The sequence below is a fragment of the Leopardus geoffroyi genome, chromosome X, assembly GCF_018350155.1.
Source record: "Leopardus geoffroyi isolate Oge1 chromosome X, O.geoffroyi_Oge1_pat1.0, whole genome shotgun sequence".
Taxonomy (NCBI): Eukaryota; Metazoa; Chordata; class Mammalia; order Carnivora; family Felidae; genus Leopardus; species Leopardus geoffroyi.
Genome location: NC_059343.1, coordinates 91,849,435 through 91,867,946, shown reverse-complemented (window position 1 = coordinate 91,867,946; position 18,512 = coordinate 91,849,435). Strand labels below are relative to the sequence as shown.

The 18,512-nt window shown below is 41.5% G+C and overlaps 1 protein-coding gene across 23 annotated transcripts in view; it reads right to left on the bottom strand.

The window, feature by feature from the left end:
- PAK3 (p21 (RAC1) activated kinase 3) overlaps positions 1–18,512 on the bottom strand; it is a 250,077-nt gene that overhangs the window by 29,007 nt on the left and 202,558 nt on the right. For all 23 annotated transcript variants that reach the window (XM_045472395.1, XM_045472391.1, XM_045472388.1 and 20 more), the window contains one exon: positions 14,881–14,944. In XM_045472395.1, coding sequence (XP_045328351.1) covers positions 14,881–14,944 — 64 coding nt within the window. The remainder of the gene's footprint in view (positions 1–14,880; positions 14,945–18,512) is intronic.

The window sequence follows — 18,512 nt, the reverse complement described above, 5'->3', positions numbered from 1 at the left end:
ATTTACCTTTCAAATCCTTGGGTTTTGGGCCCCCCAACCTCCCTCAGCATTTCATTGTCTTAAATTGCTAGAGTCCTAACGCTGGAATCCCAATATCCTGGGTTTTGTGGCATTCTGTGGTATAGAATTGCCACAAATCCCTAATCCACAGAGGTTTAAAGGCCCTGAAATTCTAGAACATCAGTTATTAACTAAAAAATTAGCTTTTCTCATTCTCCCTTCTCCCACCTTAGCGCCTACATGCAATTGTCCAGGGGGAGCCATTTTCTCCTTCAACTCTTGTTCCCAGCCTTAAAATGGTGACATTCTCTTCCACCCCTCTTCTCACCCCCCCCCCCCACCCCCAAACATGTCAGGCGCTTGGAATTCACAGCTCTGATCAATAAGTTCTTGGTCGGCCCAACTTTTGGCCTTCACAGAATCCTCAACGCAAACTCAGGTACTAACCTGCAGAATACAATTTCGTGCCCTGCCTCCCACTTGATCTTTGCACCTCAAACACTTCTCCACACGACAGCTCTGATGCCTTCCCATAGTCCAACAATTTAAGATTCAACTGGTATGAATGTGAATGTCTCTCCTTCACTTATTCCTTTGAGCCAAGTGCTCTCCTTGCCTGCTCATAGGTTATGAACCACAGTCCTTGCCCCCATCTGCTCAATCCTTCCTGGGTTCAAATCCCACCAGTTCCTAGTTGTGTGACCCTGGGTAAGTAATTTAACCTCTACGTAGCTCAGGAATAAAGGAGGATTAAATGTATACGGTGGTGAAAGCCAGTTCTTCAAACACATTGCCAATACACATCAGCATGGACATCATCATCACCATCATCATCCATAGTCTATAGTTTGGGAACTTAATGAATATATTAGGCAACAACCAACCTAATAATAATAGTTACCATTATTAATGTAATAACCATTAATATGATAATAGCCATTATTATTAGGAATTATATTATATTATATTATATTATATTATATTATATTATACTATTATTAGGCATCTCATTTAAATATCTGGGAGTTTCCAAGATATTTGATTTCCAAATTCCTAACAGGAATTTTACATTTACCTAAGGTGGAACTAATTAAAATATCATTTTTTCATAAGAAAAGATTTCATTGCTTCATTTCAAAGAAATACATTGCTTTTCAGCTAGAATGATAACTTTTGATTACCTTGCACAGCTCACTGATCAAAAGCTCTAAGCAGCAGTTACACAGTGTTTGCCTAACAAAGTCTGAGAAATAAGCTATTGTTTAATAATATGGTCTAATACTTTTAATTATTCATGTCCTGGAGTTCATAAAAACAAATAACTGAAGGGATCCTTCGTGGTGAAGCTGGGAAGCACTTTCCTTGTAAGAGGGAAGCACAGTAGTGTATACTCCTAAAGAAACAATCTTTGAACCAACAAACATGTCACACTGATTCCCCCCAAAATGGGCCTTATAATAGCCTGGGCTATGTTGAAGTATCTCAAAGCTATCTTTACAAAATCAATCAATCAATCACTTTAAGAAAAAAAAAAAGGCAGTTCCATGCAGCATTTTGGGACATAAGAATGCCAGGAATCAAACTAACAAATATGAAAGTTAAAACTCCCAGTTCTCGAGTATATTGGGCTGGTGGGCCAAAATGGTCAACACTGTCAATTTAATTTTTATGCCAATTAATTACATTGATCTCTCTTATCTCTCCATTCCAGTTATATTGAAGCCAGATTGCAATGGGGGGAACATTTGTTTATGATGGGGTTTTTGTTTCTTCCAAACCTCAGTCACTCAGATGGTATAAAGAAAGCATGCCTTATCAGGACTCAAGGGAAAAGAGAGATCATCCAGTTTAACTTCATTAAAGATGGGGAATCTGAAGCCAAGAGAGTAGGATGAATGTGCCCCAAGATGACACAGCTAGTAAGTAACAAAAGCCTCCCAATTTTGAGCAAGAGATATTTCAGTTAACCTCCACGATGGTTCAAGAATATTAAACCAACAGATTGCTCAACTGTTGGGCCTCATCATCAATTACAGCGTGATGAGTACTGCTGGGTTCTTGGCATCACATTAGATACTTCATCAACAATTTCTTCTTGACCTGGCCAAGCACTTAGTACTCAAATGGAAACATTGGCATCTAGCCTAAAGAGTCTAGAAAGAAACAAACAATGCACTGTTTTTCCCTTTTCCTCCCAAGACAAGTCCATTTAATTATCAGCAATCTTCATCAGGTTTTGATGCTTCCTGCTAAGAGCCGATGTCAAGCCATGATCATGAGTAGTTGCCAGAGCCACAGCATGGTAAGATTTATAATTTAGATAAATCACTCGTATTTCAGCATGGAAATGGATTTGAGGAGGGAAAGAAAGGCAGGCAAGTGAGGCTAGAAGGAAGCTCATTGACTAAGAGAACAGGAAGAGGGCAAGACGACTAGAGAGCTCAGGGAGATCCAAGGAGAGCCTCATGGTAGTAAGAGCAAGGGCGCCAGAAGGATAGGGCGATATTCACATTTAAGGTTTTATAAGCATAAATATGATGCTAATGAGGTCACAGGGATTTAATCCACACTGGGGATGGTTTTTTTTTTATTTTTTTTAATGTTTACTTATTTTTGAGAGAGAGAGAGAGATAGGGCGTGAACAGAGGAGGGGCAGAGAGAGAGAGAGAGAGAGAGGGAGACGCAGAATTTGAAGCAGGCTCCAGGCTCCGAGCTGTCAGCACAGAACCTGACATGAGACGTGAACCTGTGAATCACCAGATCATGACTCAAGCTGAAGTCAGACGCTTAACCGATTGAGCCACCCAGGTGCCCCAAGGATGGTTGTTTTTTTACATCTACTCCTACTTCTGCTAGAAAAGGCCATCTTGTTTATTGAACCTTACACTCTGCTTGCTCTCTACAAATGGGCGATCTCGCGGCTCACCCTATACAATTTTACAAATGAGGAACCTGGAACTGGGGAATGCTAAGTAACCTGCCCAAGGTTACACAGTTTGTCAGCAGCTGAACTCACAAATGCATTAGTTGGACTCCACAGTCCACGCTCTTAACTACCATTTCATGTTCCATTACAGATCTTTAGCTTTTCTACATCAATGCTAAGGGCAAGCGTGGTACTTCCTAAAGTCTGCGAAAGTGCCTGCCTAAAATATTTCTCTTGCCTCTAATTTCCTGCTTAACTTAGTCCGCATGCCCCCTCTGTAAGCCATTTAGTTTGCCCCTGCACAACTTGGTTTGATTCCTTTGGCATAACAATAGGAGATGGTTCTTTTGTTTTCAGACTCCATTAAGATTGCTCATGTGGCCAAGAGTGGGCTAGTTCTTAGGGCGGGACTTTCTGTTCTGCTGAGTATTCAAAACACAGTTACTACATGTAGGCCCTTATCTTGCTATACTAATGCACCTGTCATAAAAATACCTAGATATCATATGGTCCAATACTACCGTACATCTACTCATTTGGTTGAGGCACATGCCCTGTTGTGTTCAGGAATGGTGATGAACAGTGTCACCACTCAGGCAACAGCTCTTTCAGAGGGGGTTCCAGTGCTTCCTTTTGTGTAGTTTGCCTCTTAAAAATGTATCACTAAATTAAAAAAAAAAAAAAAAACAACCACCATAAAGTTTTGTACAGATCATGTTGTCAAAGTACCTTTCTAAGTACCCAGAATGGAGCCGGGACCAGGTGGTCCAGTCTTTACTTACTAGAATTATAGACTGGAACAGGGAATTTTCTGTTCCTTTGCTAGGGCATGACGGTCCCCAGAGTATCCGTGGTCATCTAATTTTAAATAGAGCTGTAACACATTACGGGTGTGGGGCCAGGGAGCTCCATGTGTTACAGTCTAGTGATAATGAGGCCACAGTTACAGGCTTTAATCCCTGGAAAGGCCAACATGAAGCCTAACCAGCCGTTTCACACAGTGCACGCCATTGGTTTCAAGACGGCCTAGACAGGAAAGGGGGGCTGGCGGCTTCATACAAGCTCATTACTATGGCTGGAAAAAAAACAAAGTGTAAGCCCTGCTAATGGTGGCTGATTGAGTGGCATCATCCTTCTTTACAAGGGACAGCACACAACACAGTGCATTTAAGAGCAATAACTAGAACAAAGAGCATCTTCCAGTGCTCTATAAACATTGTTCTTCACAAATGCTAATGTATTCCCAATCTCCTTCATCACAAAGGCTATTATAAAGCTCAGACGACATCTATTTAGTGCCTCCTAGCTGTGCGCTACCTTGTATAGCCCAAAACAGATCCGATGAGGGAGCAAATACTTTTCTGCTTTGGGTGGTCCTACCCAAAGAATCGCTTGGGTAAGCACACTAGACACCACTTAGGCTCTTGCGCATAGTTTCTTGAACAAAGCAAGACAAGTCAGAGGTTTTATTCTCAGCACTTATCCCCGAGTTCTATGCTTTCCGCCCCTTTGTCAGGTTCTCTAAACAAGCTGTTATTCATCAAGTCCTCTAAGAAACAAGTTTCAAAACGATTCATCTTCCATATGGGAACTTTATGTCAGAGGCAGAAGAAGAGGGCTCCTCACTGGGTAGCCAAGATTAGTCTGAGAAAGGCCTAACATGATATATTTGCTTTCTCAAGCCTTAAAATGAAAATGAGTTGAGGGGAACAGGGACTGAAGTCTTGCAAAACAACGAGAGAAGAGGTTTACCTGCAATTACTGATGGCTTGATCATATCATTCCATAAAATTATACGATTGGCAAAGATCCAGACGTTGGACAAAATCCCTGTGGCCAAACGTCCTTATTCACGGGAGGAAATCAGTTTCAAGCAGTGCTGCCATGGTCGCTTTCTGACAAATTTAGCTGCGGGGTTCGTGTAATCTACAAAGAGACGCGGTATACCACCGAGGTACTTTGGCATCATACAGACACAGATTCTGTTGGTCAGTGGATCCTTCAATATAGCCTTTTGTTTGCCATATACAGACAGACAGAGCATGAGTGGGGGAGGGGCAGAGAGAGAGAGAGAGAGAGACAACAGAATCCGAAGCAGGCTCCAGGCTCTGAGCTGTCGGCACAGAGCCCGACGTGGGCCTCGAACCCACAGACTGCGAGATCATGACCTGAGCCGAAGTCGGACACCTAACCGACTGAGCCACCCAGGCGCCCCTAGAGCCCCTTCTTAAACGTTCTCCCTTTTGGAAATCAGTGTGTGTATGAGTTTTTATTATAATCCTAGATTCCCAAATAAATTAATGGGGCTGCGGTGGTAGGGTGTGGGCCAACAGGCACTCCTGTACATTGTTAGTCAGCATGTCACATGGAACAACCTCTATGGTGGGGGGCAACTTGGCCATTAAAAGTATCCCTTCGTGGGGCGCCTGGGTGGCTCAGTCAGTTAAGCATCTGACTTCGGCTCAGATCATGATCTCACAGCTCATGACCGCACACCTCTGGGTTCAAGCTCCATGTTGGGTTCTGTGCTGACACCTCAGAGCCTGGAGCCTGCTTCGGATTCTGTTTCCCTCTTTCTGCCACTCCCCCACTTGCACGCTGTCTCTCTCTCTCTCTCTCTCTCAAAAATAAACATTAAAAAATTTATAAAGAAAGTATCCTTTCATGTAACAATTCCACTTTCAGTAGTTTAACCTAATGATTGATTTGCATATGTATGAAATGGTTTCTTTGTGAAGATCTTCACTGAAGCCTTGTTTATGTGAGCAAAATACTGGAAACAAACTAAGCATCCATTGATGAGGCGCTGATTAACTATATTATGGTACATCCAGAAAAAAAAAACACCACATCTGTTAAAAAGAATGAGGTACTGATACAAAACCATCTGTAAGAAACAGGCAAAGAACAAAATAGGAGATTTATCACATGTTACCACCTGCGTTAAAAATATACCTACAACAAACACATGTGTACATGCACAAATACACACAGATGTGTACCACATGTGCCCAAATACAAGATATGGTATCCGCTCCCCCCAGTTTTTTCCTCAGGAAAAAGGGGAATTGCCTTATATTCAAATCCTTATAAAATCTCTCTTGTAATATGGTCATTCTTCATGTTCATTTGTTTTTATCCATAAAGTACTATTTGGGATTGACACCTTAGGTTGAAATATTCTCAATCAATGCCAGTTTGGATACTCATAGAGAATATCTGTCAGAATTGGAAAGAAAGGATGTAAATAAATTATTTCTGAAGGTATGATCAGAACTGCAAGTGTTGGATGTCATAAACAAGCTTTGTAAAGGTCACTTTCAAAATTAATGCAGTGAAAAGGGCACCCATTAGCCAACGATAGGAGAGTTTGAACATCAAATACAACAGTGAATACAACTGACTGAAATGGATTCAATATATAAAGGCCAGTGAGCTTATAAAATTTTTTTCATAAAAGAAAATGCTTCCTTCTGTCACTTAAAATCAAAACACCCCTCATAGGACACTTCTGGATGTAACTCAGGTACCAACTCCTTACACTGAAATTGGCAATTAAAACTTAAGCATTTAACTTGATTTGCCTGTATGAACTATATTTCAGAGTAACCAAAGACCCCCAGCTGATGAGGTAAAGTTCTTTTCAACAAAAGCACTGCAGGTAATAAAGTGTAGAAGGTATGACAGTTTTAGAAAATCACAATCTGGGGGCACCTGGGTGGCTCAGTCGGTTAAGTGCCCAACTCTTGGTTTTGGCTCAGGTCATGATCTCACAGCTTTGTGGGTTCGAGCCCTGCATCGGGCTCTGTGCTGGCTCTCTCTCTGCCCCTCTCCCACTTGCACTGTCTCTCTCAAAATAAATAAACTTAAAAAAATAAAAACACAATTTTGTAACCCTTCATTTAATAATTGATTTGGGCAGTATAGTCACCAATAGATGAAACCATTAGATGAAAGGCTGGTGAAGAACTTTGCACTAGACGGGACACGGAGTCCCCACTGACTGTTCTTATTTATTTATTTATTTATTTATTTGAGAGAGAGCACGTGTGAGTGGGGGAGAGGGCCACAGGGAGAGAGAAAATCTCAAGCAGGCTCCACACTCATCACAGAGCCCAATGAGGAGCTCAATCCCATGAGCTGACATCATGACCTGAGCTAAAACCAAGAGTCAGATGCTCAACTAACTGAGCCACCCAGGTGCCCCCCGCAACTGACCCTTCTGATCAATCTATTCATCACTGAAAAATGGGATGATCAGACACTGTGTGCCTTCTGATATAATATGAAATACATAGAACCGACCTATGAAGGAATGTTGCCAAAGGTTGAACTTGAATCTTATTAAGCTTTGAGGACTAACTTCCACTGATAGGAAATACAGGTAATAGATGAGCAAGTTAAAGGACATTGAATGAAACTAACAGACAAATCCAGAAAGTGGTACAATGACTAATTTAGTCAATCCATCAGTGGGAATGGAAAAAGAAGGGGAAATGCTTTAAAGCACGGAGATTTAAGAGACACGATATGTCGATCTTTTCTGGATGCTAATTTGAATGAATCAACTATAAAAACTGCATTTTTGACACAACTGGGGAACTCTGAGAGTAGACTGGCTTTTAGATGACATCAAGGGATTGCTGAATTTTGTTGGTGTTACCATGGCATTGTGATTATATTCAAATATTGATAACTATTGGATTGGGCCAATAAGAATATGGAGGTTTTTTGTAGAATTCTCTCTACTCTTGTGCAAGTTAGAAACTCTAGATTTCGCCTCAGGTCATGATCTCATGATTCATGAGTTTGAGCCCCACACTGGGCTCTGCACTGGCAGTGTGGAGCCTGCTTGGGGTTCTCTGTTTCTCTGCTCCCTCCCTCCCCAGGGAGCTGTAAGTAAATAAATAAACCTAAAAAAATACAATAAAAAGTGGTATCACGGAGAGTTACGATGTGAAGATCTAAATATACACCTGCAAAACAATCATGTAAATGTTATATGGGTGGGTAACTGCAACCAGAAATAAAATATCCAGGGACACAATAGCAGTGGATTCAAAAATATTGTATCTAAAGATGTTAGAGGAGATTCAGATGATGTACTTGGATAGCTGCTGGGTGACTCAAAGCAGGGCTCTAGTGATTACAAAAACGATGTTAAAGATGCACATTAAGATTTTGAATTATACTCAGGAAATGCGAGAGTAGAAAACTCTCTCCCAACGTAAACATTATTTTATATAATGTGTGTGTGGGGGGGGTTTTGTCTGGTTTTTCAAGTAGGCTTTACACCCAACATGGAGGTCAACGCGGCACTCGAACTCATGACCCTGAGATCAAGACCTGAGCTGAGACAGAGTTGGATGCTTAATTGACAGGGCCACCCAGGTGCCCCATATAATGTGTGGTTTGAAATATATAAATAAGAGTGATTAGCAAGTTAAACATCATAAATAGACATTCATCATTTGTGTATCTAACAGTTTACATGTTCAGATAAGTAAAAAAACTGTTTTTAAAAATTATGTCATTGGGGGCGCCTGGGTGGCTCCGTCAGTTAAGCGGCTAGCTTCAGCCCAGGTCATGATCTCATAGTTCATGAGTTCGAGCCTAACATTGGGCCCTCTGCTGTCAGCACAGTCTCCACTCTGGATCCTTTCCCTCCCCCACCCCTCTTTGCCCCTTCCCCGCTCATGTGCTTTGTCTTTCTCTCTCAATAATAATAAATATATATTTTTTAATTATGTCATTGTGTGACCTTTTATCCAAGTATACATGATGTATGAGTACGTGTGTGTGTGTGTGTGTGTGTGTGTGCGCGTGTGTGTGTGTGTGTGTGTGCTTAGAGAGTGTATGAGAGTTTTACCTAGGAAACCAGTAACAAATTATTTCCGGAGGTTTCCTCTATACAAGGAGGCAAAGGCACAAGGGTTGGAGGGACGTTGACTTTTCACTGCCTACTCTTGTGAATCTTCAGAGGGTTACACCATGTCCAAGTACAACGTACTTAAAAAAACTATCCAAACGAATACAAATTACAGTGCATCTTGTATCTCTCACTTTGTTTGATAACACAGTCCGGACAGGTCTTTTTTAGCATGATTTCCTGTTAACTCCCCGGTCAAACTGGACGTTTGACTGTCCATGAGACTGGTGCTGCTGATTGCCTCTTTTGGTCTTTTTGATACGCAGTCACCAAACAGTGGCTAAGGATTTCTTTTATGCCAGACACCGCTGCAGGCCCTAGCGATACCACAGCCCGAAGCCGGTGTTCATTTGGTTTCCTTCCCCAACCGAACTGCCCATAATCCCCACTTGTTAAATCCTATACCTTCTCAAGTCACTATTCCAATGCACCCTTCTCTAAGGATCCTTCCTTATCCCCTCTCCCTGGCTAGAAAGGATTTGTCCCTCCTCTCCATCCACATGTCCCCATAGCTCTTTGTAATTATGTAGCACTCCTCAGTGTATTCTGCTCTACAGAACAGTAGCCGTGGGTGCACCTTTCACCTCTAATAATACCTAACATTTACTGAGCACTTCCCTATGTGTCATGTGTTGCACTAAGTACTTTAAACGCCTTCCCGGGACGCCTGGGTGGCTCAGTCCATTAAGCGCACGACTTTGGCTCAGGTCATGATCTCGTGGTTCATGAGTTCGAGCCCCGCGTCGGGCTTGGTGCTGACAGCTCGGAGCCTGGAGCCTGCTTCCGATTCTGGGTCTCCCTCTCTCTCTCTCTCTCTCTGCCGCTTCCCTGCTCGTGTTCTGTCTCTCTGTCTCTCAAAAACAAATAACCATTACAAAAAATTTTAAGTGCCTTCCCTTTTTCGCATCTCACGACCTTATGAGGTATGGGCCTTCTGTGTGCTACGAACGACAACACTGATGTTTTCGGAAATTAACTAATTGGCCTACAGACTTCTGAGCTCGGAATCTGGGCTCTTTGTTTTTCTTCAAGGTTTCCCCAAACCATCCCTTCGCTCCTCCGTGGTTTTCCCAGTTTCAAGCGATTTTACGTGGCGAGGCAAGCTTAGATATGAGTGATGTATACATGCATGCTGTAAGATTCAGGCCTGAAGACAGAAAAGATCAGTTAGGGCCAAGGCAGCCAGGGAGAGGTCTGTGGGGGAGAGGGCGGTGAAGAAAAACATGTGGATAAAATTGTGGGCGAAAAGTACACACGTTTGGGAGGGAGGTGAGGGGGTCCCTGCTCATTCCTTGATCCAACTCTCCTTTTTGCCCCGTCAGATGTTCAGAAAGACGGTGAACACAGAGGTTACCGTGACTCTCAGAACCCGGGTCTTAACTACTGTGTTCTGTTCCGTGCGTCACGTGTAGTCCGCACTCAGGAAAAATTCACTGAATTGGAAAAGTCATGTGTTAAACTGGACCCAAACCGCCTCTGAGTTGTGTCCTCAAAAATGTGTGTCTACTACAGTGAAGAGAGAGCAAACGTGAAACCGAGAGAGAAAGGGGGTCTGCCTCTCAGTGCACTCTCGTTTAGGAAAAGGCCGTAAAAACAAATTCAAATACGTTAATGAGGAACCTGTGAGGACAGTTGCTGGTGTTACTAAATTCAGCCCTGTGTAGGGACACGGCTGCTGCCTCTTCGAGAATTACACAGGCTCGCCAGTGATAGCTGTTGACTGAAACTAAATATTTGATTTTCTTGTCTCGCTCCACCCCCTTTGCTAAACAAGTTCTTTTAATTAACTATCCCACAGAGTGAAGATTCTGAAGCCTTCACCGGATAGATTTCTGACAGACTCATGCTGTTAATGGCAATTTGGAAGGTGCCCGGCTTCTTGTCTTTCCTTCCGTTTCTTTTTCTAAACTTCACATACATCTGCTCAAAACATCCAGATTTGGTGGCCAATGATAGAACACTTTTCACAGAAACCTGGTGAAATAATGTCATTTTTAGCCTTCACAGAAACCTGGTGAAATAATGGCAGAAGCCCATACTGGAAAAATTCAGTTTTCCAAGTAGATGAGGGTGATTAATGGAGAGGTTCTTCTCAAATCCGGCTCCCAGGGGTAAGCTGCTGTGTTCCCTGGAGCTGACTGAAACTGGAATACTGGGGCTGATTATTCCTAGCACCAAACGATTCCTGACACAGGTTTGAATTTCACCGTTATAACAGGTAAAGCAAAAACAAGTAAAAAAAAAAAAAAACAGGCTTAATGAAAAGAAAATAAAAACCCTATATACTGAGAGCAGAGACGCATTTGTCTAACTCAGGCCAATCATTCATGGGAAAAAAAAAATCCATTGAGAGCAATTTAAGTAAAAGGAAAATTAATTTAAGTGGTTTTCTTTTTTTGGTCTAGTGAGAAATAAATCCATATTTTGCTCATTCACTTGAAAAATGGAGAACGGAGAACACAAATCTACTAAAAATGAAAAACCAAAATTAGTCAATTAAATACAAGCTGAAATCACAGCAAATGAATAGATTCTGGTTATTTCTATCGTAAGTTACTTCTATCTTAAAAGCCACTTAGAAACACATCTTGATTTTATATTACTACCGTTTGGGTTTGGAAAATGGGCAGTGGAAGATGAAGCCAACATGAACGAAAAAGGCAGACGTGCAACACACACAAATACCCAAAGAATAAGGAATCAGAACGAGTTATTACAAGAAAAAAGAGATCGAGACACATGGAGACAGAGAGAGGGAGAGACAGAGGACCGAAAGAACAAGATGGACATATATGTACATATGAAAGCACAGAGGACGGAGGGAAAGGAGAGCTAAAAAGAACAAACATTTCCTTGTTTGTTCCACAAATATTTATTGAGGCAAAAACAGATCCAGAGAGATGGGAGAGGCAGACAGGAGAAGCTCTGTACGTCTTTGACCTTGGCCAAGGAAACTCTTGCTGTTGACCAAAATTGTACAAAATTGTTTCCTCTTTTTTTCTTTTTGAGGGGGGCTACTAAAGTACAAAAACACTGTGATAGACACCCCAGGAGACAAAAGGAGGAATAAAATGACCTCCTACCCTCTAAGGATGTATTTAGAAGTTTAATTGGGCATATGAGTGAACAATCTACTGGGTTCAACATTCTTTAAAATGATGAACTGGCTGGGAATTTAAAACAGACCTTTCCGCGGTGGCAAGCGGGATTTGACTTTTCAATTTGGATTACAGAGGATTTACAAAGTTAGGCAGAAATACAGAACTTTCCTTTTGCACCTTCAGAGGTCAGCAGCATAAATAACTAGGAGGGGAAATGTCTTTGGAGTATGCAAAGTTCCTTGGCAGCCTCACGTTTGTTCTTGGCGAAATCGGTCTTGCTTCATTACCTGGTATCTGGGAGATATTCGAAACCATCTCCTACTTTTTTCTTTTTTAAAGTCAATGCTTTTTTTTTTTTTTTTTTTTTTTTTTGGCTCAGTTGGGTCTTAGTGGGAAAGAGCAAGCAAAACAGAATTATAACATCTTCCACTTCCCACTCCCCAAAAGACAGCTAAAAAAAAAAAAAAAACCAACCCTGATTTTTGAATAAATAAACAAATAGCTCCTATTTAAGTCTGCAACTAGAGCAGAGCTGCCCGTTGGAAATATAATGTGAGCCGTATTTTAAATATGGGGGGAGCTATACTCTAAAAAGTTTCAAAGATAAAATTAATTTTAAGAATACACCGTACTTAACACAAGGCATGTAAAATACCATCTCAACAGGCAACCAAAATGTAATTTATTACTGAGATATTTTTCACCCTTTTTTCATGCTAAGTTTTTGAAATGAACACGTATTTCGTACTTGCAGCATATCTCAGTTTGGACTAGCCACATTTCAAATGCTCCACAGTCACATGCTTACCATACTGAACAGCAAAGATCAGAAATGCTGCTTCTCTGTGGATTGTGTATCCCTTCCTATTGTTAGCTCCACCAAAACCCCAACCGGATTATCATAAAATCTAAAAGGCAACTTTTGGGGCACCTGGGTGCTTAGTCAGTTAAGTGTCCAACTTCGGCTCATGTCACGATGTCACGATTGGTGGGTTCGAGCCCTGCATCGGGCTCTGTGCTGACAGCCCAGAGCCTGGAGCCTGCTTCGGATTCTGGGTCTCCCTCCCTCTCTGCCCGCCTCTCTCTCCAGGTAGGAAATAATGGCTATAGAAGCCAGCCCTGCCCTGCACTTTGGTGAGGTGAATAGACTTATCTTAATGTCTTCTTCCTTGCACCCTATGTAACCCTCTGTTAGGCATTTACAGCTATAGACTGTAAGTTCCTTGAGGGCTCACATCATTACCTAGCTCTGTTTCTCTAGTGCTTAGAAAAGTACCTGGCACATAGTTGGTGCTCAATGAACAAGTAATAAACAAAGAAATTAAATTAAATTAATATAGTTTCTCATTTGCCTTAGACACATTACAAGTGCTCCACAGCCATACATGCTACCGCTACTGTACAGGACAGCACAAATATAGAACATCTCCATCATCGTAGAAAGTTCTATTCGGACAGCACTGTTCTAGAGTGAGGGGCAGAAATACTATTTGACTGGATAGGTGACGGGCATCGCTAGAGACCACAAAAGTCCTTTTTTTATGAGCAACAGAGAATACCAGTGATATCAAATGACAAAGAAGCAAAAGCACACATAGGTATGCATTTTGGCCTCTAGAAACTTCGAATACAGCCGTGTTATGGTTTCCACTGGAAGAACAACGATGGCCATATATTTTTCCCTGAGTTTCTGTCTCCCTCTTATGGTTTTCTTACCTTGATTCCCATCAGGCACATTCCCCACAAGTGCCCTTCTTACCTCCTAGCCAAAATATCTAACGAACGCTTTCCCTTATTTCCTGAGATAAGTTGGCAATTTCAAAAGAAACTTTAGTACAGAAGCTAGGAGGGAAAAAAAAAAAGAAATAAAGGATAAAAATCGAGAAAATTCGTCAAGCTTCTGTACAATATATAATTTTCTGAACGTAAGAGTCCAAGGAAAAGCAGCAAAGTACGTGAAGAAAAGAGACTCCGCTGGCTGCAGGGCAAGCATAATTTTGTGGGCACATTAGCAGTACCCCTTCCTTCTTAGCCAGGAGACCTCTGGAGATGTACCATCTGGGCTCCTGGCGGCGTAGAGTAGTTGATGCATCTAATTATCTTGTCCCATCCCCCATTTAAGGACCTCTCTTAAGAGCACTCATTTGTCTTTAAACAAAACGTTTCCCTGTTGCAAACATTTGTAGCCTACTCGGGCGCTCATGATCAGTTTCACATTGAGGTCTGAGAAACATGCCTAGTTAGAGTCAGTTTATAGAACCGATGACTCCCACCTTTAGCTCTGGTGAATGATTCGGCCCCGTGGGGTCCCCTTGCCTAGCTGACGATCAGGATTTCCTGAGGAACTTCCCCGAAGTTCAGATTCTTGGGTCCCACTCCAGACTTCTGAATCAAATCTCTGGCGGTAGGGCTTAGAGATCTTTATTCTTAACAAGCATACTAAGTGAAAATGATGTACTCTATCTCATTTAGGAATGATTAATCTGTTTCCTTCTTACTTGAGCAGTCAACTCTGCCTGCCTCTGGACTTCTCAGTAAGGACCTTCCCTACCTCCACTCTGGCCCTTAACAATTGGACAATGAAACAGGATCTTAAGCATAACATCCATACAGATGTAGGGGGGACAGGCAGGAAGGGGGTTTTCACACAAGTTAGAGGTTTCTATGCCTCTACTACTTTTCCAGAGAAATCAGTTTGAATCTTCTAACCATATGGGATTCAAATGTCCCTAAACACTTCATTGTTGGCCCAATATTCCTGCGGATTCCAGCAGGATGTATTCTTAGCTTAATTAACAGTCAGTCTGTCAGCTAGAAAGCCCAATATTGAGAATGCAGAACAGGAATATAAGCTAGGCTGCTATTGAATGCGAAGGTATGTCTCTGGTGCTTATCTTTTGATATTTCAAATAACAATCACTTACCCTTGACCTATTTTTTCAAATCTTGTGTATTTTTTCTTTGGGTCACCAACACTCACAATGCTTCCTGTGTTTGGGGTGGGGGGAGAGAGGAAGAGAGAGAGAAAGATTTAAATTGGTTTATCTCCCTTCATTTCATACTGAAAATTACAATGCCCGAGTCCATGACAAAACATTGGAGTGATATTCCCATGTAATTTCTGTAATTTACATGGGTAATAATACATTTTATTAAAGTAACACACAGTAATACATTAATTAAAGTAGTTGTAATAACCCATGCTGCTTTTATATTCAAAATTGATGATGTTTGGGAAACAAAAAGGACTGGACACAACTCAACATTTATAAAAAATTCCCATAAAAGGAGATGGTAGACTAGGAGATAAAAACATCTAAGGACTTGTGTGCACTATTTAATAGAATCACAATCTTCTCTGAACTGGAGTAAAATTGAGAGCTACATCACATCCAGTTCTTCTGGACAAATCTCTATTGAGCAATTATTATGTTCCCAGTACTGTGATAAGGGTGATGGGCTCATAAAGAACAAAGTCTAATCACAAAGTAATGAGACTCATGGTTTTGGAAAATCTACATTCCCAAACCCAGGGCCCTACTTGCACTCCAGACATTTTGCAACAACTTTACTCGAATATGATTTCACCAGTGCTCCCAAACATACGAAGCAAACGCTGACAGCAACGAAAGGGGGTATCGACAGCAACACGATGCTGGTCAGCGACTTTAATTAATAGCTCACTTTCCGTAATGGATTGAATAACCAGAGAGAAGATCAACGAGGAAATAGTGAACAACACTATAGATTGACTGGAGCTAATACGGATACAGAACACTTCACCCAACAATGGCAGAATACACATTCTTCTCAAGTGCACATGGAACATTCTCCAGGATAGATCGTATGTTAGGCAACAAGTCTTACTACATTTTAAAAGATTGAAATCATACAAAATGCCTTTTTTAATCATAATGGATGCAAATAAAAGTTCAGTGAACAGAAAGATGACTAGAGAATCTCAAGGTATTTAAATAAGACTTGTGTGAAGGGAGATACCTCAAGAAAAATGTAAAAATAGTTTGAACCAAATTAAAATTAAATACAACCTACCAAATTATGTGGGATGCAGCAAAAACAGTGTAAAACATTTTTTTTTAAACAGGAAAAAATTAAGTGTGCCATTCAATGGTTTTCAGTAAATTTTTTGAGTTGTGCAAATTTATTAAATTTCACCAGGATCTAATTTTAGAACATTCTGGTCATCCCCAAAATGGAACCTTGTACCTGTTAGCACTCTTCATCCCCCTGCCCTGGTTTCCCAACCCATCCCCAGGCAACCACCAATCTACCTTGTGTTTCTACGGATTGTTCCAAACACTGTAGAGGAAGGTTATAAACCACCCAGGAAAAAAAAAAAAAAAACATTAATTTATCATGTTTTGACTCTGGGAGAAAATATTGGTTTTGTTATTTCAAAATATCAAATTTAGTACTCAGAGGATGAATATTTGCCACCACTCGGAATAAATCCGAAGGAAGTATGATTCTTCAAATGGTGTTCAAATGGGTGCAGAAAAATTCCGGGCCATAGCAGCACCGTGGGAATATGGGTTCAGCTTCTCAAGCAGACTACCTTGAAGGGAATAATTTATTTGCATGCCTCTGGCTCTCCCTTCGTTTTTTTTTTTTTTTCTTTTAAGCAAACATATCATTATTGTTACCTTTGAATTATAGCTTACTAATATGGCCCCTGTTCCAAAGAAGTGTAGAGTCAGGAAGATAAGATTTACACCATGAACTAATCAAGAGAAGATCTATAGACTCTACCTCCTAATTGTTACTCTTATTCATTCCTTCCTCTTCACGCCCATGGCCACTGCCATTGTTCCGGCCCTTAACATCTCTTGCCCAAACAATTGCACTAGTCATTACCTACTTCGAAATGCTACCTTCTCTAATTATCTTTCGCAATGCTTTTGGAACAGGGTGACCATATAATTCACTAACTAAGTTTGTCCTGGATAAACTGAGATGTATGGTCACCCTACTTCAGAATGATTTCACTCTTACTTATAATTCCTCAAAAGTTTCTCCTTGCTACATAATCAAATTCAAATCTCAGTCTGGCACAGAGGGCTCTTTACCGTCTAACACCATCTAACTCCTATCTAACCAGACTGACCACATAGAATTCTACTCTCCATCCCTCCTACTTTACACCCTAGTAATGGTATCACTATCCAAGGCTTAGGTCTCTGCAGATGCTCCCCCTTTCCCTTTCCTAGCGAACCCATGAATTCCTATTTATTATTTAAACATTATTCCAAAGCCATCCTATTTTGTGAATTCTCCTCTGATCATTCTAATGAGACTTCCATGTTCCTTCTTGAGGGCAGGAACCTTGTCTTTTCATCCCTGTAACTTCAGTGCCTAGATCAATGGCCACCACTGAACAGATATTTGTTGACTAAATTCACGAGAACAAGAAAGTGCGCGTTCAAGTGCTAAACTGTGTGCTACAAACAACACCCCATGTAAATTCAGACCTACCAGTAGATGGTATACCTTGAAAAAAAAAAGTTTCAGCCATGGACTGCTCATCAAACTGTTAGGTTTATTGGTGGTGGTGGTGGAGGTTTGTTTTTTATAATAGGGCTCCATGTTTCAGTGAAGTTAAATAAGACATAGACAGTGTGTGAGCTGTTCTAATTCTTTTTCTCTTGCATTTCTCATCTCAGTCCGTGGTACTACCAACTGTCTACTCAGTAGCCTGAGTCAGAAACCCGGAAGTCATCTCTGATTCATCCCTCACCTCCACTCCCCCAATGCAGTTGTCCACTGAGTCTTGAGACTATGTCTGTTTACCTTCTAGATACCTTTTCTGTGGCACCTGGGTGGCTCAGTAGGTTAAGCACCCGGCTCTTGGTTTTGGCTCAGATCATGATCTCACATTTCGTGAGATCGAGCCCAGTGCCGGGCTCCTTGCTAATGGTGTGGAGCCTGTTTGGGATCCTCTATATAACTCCTTCTCCATCCCTCCCCTGCTCTCGATCTCTCTCTCTCTCTCAAAAAAAGATACCTATGCAATGTGGACCCTCCTCATTACTACTGTTCTGGTTGGGCAGGCTATTGCAACAGCCTCCTAAATGTACTCCCAACCGTCAGCCTCTTCACACTCCAGTCCAGGCTCCACACCTCTCTCTGGCAGGAGGCTCTAAATGCAAAACCGATCATGTGATTCCCTGGTTCACGGGTCCTAGAGCCTCCCTTGACACCTCCAGGGTAAAGCTCAAACTCCTTGGTATGGGGTACAAGGCTCTTCATATCTGATTCTTGCTTCATTTTCCCATCTCCTCTTCCCCACTTCACCACTAGAACCTCATGTTTTGACCATGCCAAATTGCAACTCATGCTCCTGCTTTCCAGTTGAGCTTCCTCTCTCAAGACTGCAATCCTACTGCCCACCTACTAATTCTATATTCAAGTGACATTGAATAAGTTAGCATTCCCAGGCATGTGCCTTCATACCTTCTACACATGCCATCCTCCTGCCTGGAATGTTCTTAAATTTCAAGTTCCAATTTTCATGCTTCAAGTCAGCTTTGATGGCGCC